Source organism: Anomaloglossus baeobatrachus, chromosome 3, assembly GCF_048569485.1.
Source record: "Anomaloglossus baeobatrachus isolate aAnoBae1 chromosome 3, aAnoBae1.hap1, whole genome shotgun sequence".
Classification (NCBI taxonomy): Eukaryota; Metazoa; Chordata; class Amphibia; order Anura; family Aromobatidae; genus Anomaloglossus; species Anomaloglossus baeobatrachus.
In genome coordinates this window covers 177896541-177902926 of record NC_134355.1, presented here as the reverse complement: position 1 = coordinate 177902926, position 6386 = coordinate 177896541, and the positions used below count along the sequence as shown (strand labels likewise).

Here is a 6386-nt window from a genome sequence, read left to right as displayed (position 1 = left end):
ACAGGAAGGACCGGCTAAAACAAAGTCTAGAACATCTGTGTGCAGAGTTGGCCACCAATAATGCTGCAAGATGAGAAGAGTAATCTTCTGCCCAGCGTGACATGCAAGTTTAGAGGTGTAACCTTACTGCAGCACTAGCTTCCTATCCTTCAGAAACAAAAATCTTTCCAGGTGGTACCTTGTGCATCTTGGAGGGCTCAATAATGTGTTGCGGCTAATTTTGGTTGGCAGACAAAAAGGATCTAGAAAAGGATCTCGCCGGGCTTGGTGAGGATTCAGCCTCTGAGCCGACTGCAGGTAGACCAAGTTCTTCTGGTCACTGTAGACGACAACATTATGTGCAGCCCTCTCCAGTAGGTATCGCCACTCTTCCAGAGCCATCTTAATCATCAACAATTCTCGATTACCAATTGAGTAGTTGCTTTCAGGAGCATAAGGCTACGTTCACACATCAGTTTTTTGGCATCAGGCACAATCCGGCGCAGAATATGCAAAAAAGGATGCGCCTGATCCTTTTTTTTTATGGATCCGGTATACCTGATCCGTCAAAAAACGGATCCGACGCAACCATTTATTGGCATCCGTTTCGTCCGTTTTTTTGCTGGATCCGTTTTCCTCAATAAATTGGAGCATGCTCAGTTTAAAAAAATGGATCCGGCGGCCGCATCCATTTTTTTGCCTCATCGCGCTGGATCCGGCATCCATAGGCTTCCATTGTAAATCAAGCCATATCGCGGCGGATCCGGCGTGATACGTTTTTTTTTCAGAGACAAAAAACATTCAATGAGACGTTCCATCTGGCCGCCGCATTGAGTAATTATGCCGGATCCGCCAAAAGCCAGATGCAACGCAAGGCCATCAGGCACAATCCAGCACTAATACAAATCAATGGGGATAAAACGGATCCGGCGCCGGATCATTTTTATCCATTTTTTTCCGGATTGTGCCTGATGGAAAAAAACTGATGTGTGAACGTAGCCTAAGAGGCCTTGGAAAAGAAGCCGCATAATATCATCTGACCAGTAGCAGATTTGTGTGTGATAACTGCACCGGCCCCAGAGAAAGAAGCATCCAAGTCTAAGAAGAACTCTTTGTTTATTTCTATTCTATGCAGCGGCAGAGCTGATGAGAAGGCCTGCTTATGGGAAATGAGCGCACTCTCAGCCCTTAGGAATCCACATCTTAGGATTTGCTCCCTTGCGGACCAGGACAGTGATGGGAACAATCCGGGAAGAGAAATAGGGGATGAATTGGTGGCAATAATTGGGAAAGCCCAGGAACTCCTGAATAGCCTTTACACCATCACGACGAGGCCACTTCATGACCGCCCACATCTTCTCTGAATCCATCTTCAAACTGGTATTGGAGATTATGAAGCCCAGGAGCGGAAGGGAAGTCTAAAGATGCACTTCACATGTTTAGCGTACAGACGATTCTCCCTCAACTTTTGGAGAACATTTCTCCTGTGTGCTGGCAGGTCGGGGGAGAATATTAGAATGTCGTTCAGGTACATGACTACACATTAGTAGAAATGGTCCCAGAAAATATAATTTATAGATTCTTGGGAGATTGCAGTAGCATTGCTTAGTCCAAATGGCATTATTTGATACTCGTAGTGTCCATTTGTGGGTGTATAAGGCAGTCTTCCATTCATCACCTGAATGTATAGGGAAAGGATTATATCCTCTTTAGAAGTTTTTCTGGGTTCTTTTTATACCATTCGTCTCTTTGATTTGTTAACAATTTTACTCCTGCAGCCACCCCAAGATGAATTATTCAATGAGGTGCAGTTTCCAGATTGGATTCACTTTTGGGGGGTTTCTGCTGTTTTGGCATCTCAGGTGATCTTCAAATGTGACATGGCGTCTGCAATCTATTTCACCCAAAATGACACTTTAAAATTCAAATAGTGCTCCTTCCCTTCCTACCTTGCTCTCAAACAGTAGTTTTCCATTGCACATGGGGTATCGGTATACTTAGGAGAAATTGCACAAAAATCCATTTTCTCTTGTTACTTTTGTAAAAATCCAGAAATTTGGTGTTAAATCAACATTTTTGTGGTAAAATGTATTTTTCATTTTCAAGGCTCAGTATTATAAAATTCTGTGAAGCACCTGTGGGATCAAGGTGCTCATAACACATCTAGATAAATTCCTTGAGAGGTCAAGTTTCTAAAATAGGGGGGGTTTCCACTGTTTAAGCACATTAGGGGTTCTGCAAATGCGACATGGTGCCCGATATTATTCCAGCCAATTTTGTGTTATAAAAGTCAAATGCTGCTCCTTCCCTTCTGAGTCCTGCCCTGCGCTAAAACAGTACTTTTCCACCACATAGCGGATATCAGCGTACTCAGAAGAAATTGCATAACAAATTGTACAGTACATTTTCTTTTATTACTGTTGAGAAAATGCAAAATTTGGGGCTTCAAGAACATTTTTGTTGAAAAAATGTGATTTTTTTACTTTCACGGCTCAATGTTATAAATTTGTTTTAAGCACCTGAGAGTTAAAGGTGCTCACCACATATCTAGGTAAGTGCGTTGAGGGTCTAGTTTCCAATATAGGGTCACTTGTGAGGGGTTTCCAGTATTTAGTCACTTCACGGGCTCTGCAAATGAAACTTGGCATCTGCTATCGATTTTCAGCAAATTTTGCTTCCCAAATAAAAGTTTTTTCACTACATATGAAGTATCTCTGTACTGAGGAGACGTTTCAGAACAATTCTCTCCTGTTACTCCTGTGAAAATGAAAAATTTGGGGCTACAGTAACTTTTTCGTGAGAAAAAATAAAATTTTTATTTTTCCTTCCAAATTGCTTTAGTTCCTCTAAAGCACCTGAAGGGTTAATAAACTTTTTAAATGTGGCTTTGAGCAGTGTGAGGGGTGCAGTTTTTAGAATCGTGTCACTTATGGTATTTTCTGTCACATAGGTCTTTCAGAGTCACTTCAAATGTGATGTGGTCCCTAATAAAAAAAAAAAAAAGATTTTGTTGGAAAAATGAGAATTTGCTGATAAACTTTTAACCCTCTTAACAAAATAAAAATATTTCAGAAAAAATGCTGATGTAAAGTAGACATGTGGTAAATGTTATTTATTAACTATTTTGTTGGACATAACTCTCTGGTTTAAAAGCATATACAGTAAATAAAATTTTGAAAATTGCAAAATTTTCAAACTTTTTGCTAAATTTCTGATATTTTCACAAATAAATGCAAAAAATGTTGTTCTAAATTTGCCACTAAAATGAAGTTTAATATGTCACAATAAACATCAGAATCACTGGGATCATTTGAAGCGTTCTAGAGTTAAACCTCACAAAGAGACTGGTGAGAATTGAAAAACTTGGCCTGGTCAGGAAAGTGAAAACAGGTTCTTCCTCTTAGGCTGGTGTCACACTTGCGATTACCTCGCCTGTATCTCGCTCGAGTCTCGCGGTGCATCACCTGGCATGGACTCACACTCTCCTCACGAGCGCCTCAGCTGCATAGAAATGCATGCAACCGACCTGCTCCTGTGAGGAGAGTGTGAGTCCGTGCCGGGTGATGCACCGCAAGAGTCGCGCAAGATACATGCGAGACAATCGCAAGTGTGACACCAGCCTTAGATCAACTCTCCCTGAACTGCTTCAAGAGGACAGTGTGACACCCCAGGGTCTCATTTAAGACCCAATGATGCAATATGGTAATGCCTGTAGCGAACACGGCTACAGCATGACTGCGCATGGCAGGCAATCCCCGCATGTTGATTAAGTGTTTAACAACCACAAAATATGCGGGGCATGGTGTTCGAGCACCCGAGGTACTTGATCAACTAACGAGTATACCCGAGCAACCAGATGCTCAATCGAGTATCGAGCAGTGGTGACTGGTGAGTACACTCGCTCATCAGTTCTAAAACTATATTTACACAAAATTTGTAGTTGAGATAGTACTAAGATACCCAATATAATCTTGAGGGTTGATGCAACAAAAAACTATATTTCTGTTTGTAAAGTAAGACCAACTATAGGCAAACAATAATATGAAACACAATGCCAAAGTCAGAAAGATGAAATGTGCATCTTAAAGTAAATTAGTTTGTACGTGGAGCCAATATTACTTTTCTTTTTTCTTATCGGTACAAGCAATTTTTTTTACATAGCTAAAGATGAGTGTTACAAAATGCAAAGGATTACATGCTGACCCTCAGCTATGCTAAACACAACATACGCAGGAAATCTTTGCACAGTTCTTATTCAAGTAATCATTTGTAAGAATAATTTCAAAGATGAAACATACATATTTGTATGAAAAATAGGCCCAAAAATCGACATGCCATGCTCACTTACAGCAGGGTCGGCAGGAGCCGCTCCCCTGCAGGAACACATTTGCATATTCTGTTGTTTTGAAAGGTTATCCCTGGCCGTAGTTTTTGCAGTGGGCAGTCAAATGTTTGGAGATGCATTCTTTAGTATGTGAAAAAAAAATAAATAAAGGCGTAGGTGTAACTTCCTGTAGATATGGGCGAAATGGCCTTTTGTCTGACGTTGGCAGAGGTAAGGATGGATATGTACTCGCTCACGCCGCCTCGGTTCCTGAATGGTTGGGTACTGTCCCCCATACTCTTTGGACAGTACCCAGCTAAAAAGGATTTGCTCAGTCTCCGTGAAAGATAAATTCCTATTGGCCATTTCAGCCATTTCAAAAACACAAATATGCAGCATGGGTATATAAATGGGGATGTCCCATATAATATGGGTGTGCTCCCAGCTTAGGGCCTTTGTAAGTGATGTTTTATAGGATTACCAATCAAACAGGCCATTGACTAATATGGTTTTGAGTTTAGAAATGTTGGTGAAAAAACGCAATGCTTACCAATGGAAATGCATATTATACGGATGCTATATGGAAAGCACGCAAGAAAATAATTGCACACTCGCATAGCACTCGCGTGACATACAGAATGAAACACGCATGACTCTCGGCCAAATTTTCTAGAAGAGAATCGGAGCGATTCTTTATATGCAAATGAAAGCCAGTCTTAATGCTCATTATTTTATTTTACAGATTAACGACTCTTAAATAGGTGAAAGGGGATAAATCTTTTAACTATATGCGCATACAAAAAAGAGTCTCGCATCTGGGTTCAGATATTTACTTTTCTGTTCACTAATCGATATTGTTGTATGGACAATAAAAAGCCTTTGCTTTTTTGAATGTCTATGCTGAATTTTTGTTAATATTCTAAATCTTTTATTGTCAAACTTTCTAGGCTGACATATGCACTAGAGGGCAGCCTAACTCCGCTTATGGAGGGAACACATCATTTCCTAGTCTATGGGACAGAAGAGGGACTGCAAAGGAAAGACAGATGAAAAAGGGAAAAGGCTGCGACAACTTCTGGATGTGTTAGTTAGGAGTAGTGTCTGGAGCTGTACCACAGAAGGATTTTCTTGCATCCTGTATGTAGATCTATTTCTTGGTGTTTTCTCTTTTACTGCCTCCATTCTTCCTACCTGATTTGTCTTGGTGGTTATGTCTAGGATGGCTCCAAGGAGTAGGACCAGCCAAATGCCTGCTTTCTTGTCTATCCTGGCTTTTTTGCTGCTGGCCCTTCTAGATTCATCAGCTGCAGTAACAGGTATGACATGGGGATTCTAACTTCTGTTGATGTTCTGTATGGTCATTAATTTATTTCGATTGATGAACCTTTCTGTAAGATAAATTGGTAACCTTCAAATATTTGTGTGTTTATTGTAAGGGGGACAGAAGAAACCTAAAGATGTGTACATTATGATTAATGTCGCGTTGTATTTAGGACTATAGGTGTCATTAGGCCAGATTGTATTTATTGATCCACATATACATTATGCAGTACATGAAGTGAATAAGTGCAAAAGGTATACTATATATAAAATGTCTATTTGAACTGTAGAGGAACCACTACCAGTATTAGTCACAACTTTTTTTTAGTGATATAGGAAATTCACTGCTAACACCTACTTAAGAGATTATAAAGTATGTGACACGCCTTACTTATTATTTAATTGAAGATAATTTTTTTTGTATGACTACTGATTTTATTGATGACCTGTCCTAACCTGTATAATGTTTTGTACTTCACTATATTGTAATAGCATACAGTATATCTGATTAAGTCTCTCCTGAGACTTTTGAGTGTCTATGCACAGCACTTTTTTTATTCAGGCTTTCTTACTACAGTGCTAATCCCACAAAGGTCAGGTATGGTAAAGTACTGAGTGTGAACCCAACAATCTTATATCTTTGTTGTTCAGCTCATCATCTAATGTTAATAAGACATCAGTTCCTATAGTAGTTTTAAAAGCAATCTGTCAGCAGGTTTTTACTATGTAATCTCAGGGCAGCCAGAGGTAGGGGCTGACACTG

The 6386-nt window shown here is 39.9% G+C and overlaps 1 protein-coding gene across 1 annotated transcript in view; it reads left to right on the top strand.

Annotated features, from left to right (window-relative positions):
• The first annotated feature begins 5430 nt into the window (after positions 1 to 5430).
• The window catches only part of FNDC1 (fibronectin type III domain containing 1), a 391652-nt gene continuing 390696 nt past the window's right edge, over positions 5431 to 6386 (top strand). The window contains exon 1 of the mRNA XM_075338178.1: positions 5431 to 5619. Within this exon, the coding sequence (XP_075194293.1) occupies positions 5514 to 5619 (106 nt within the window). The 5' untranslated portion in view covers positions 5431 to 5513. The remainder of the gene's footprint in view (positions 5620 to 6386) is intronic.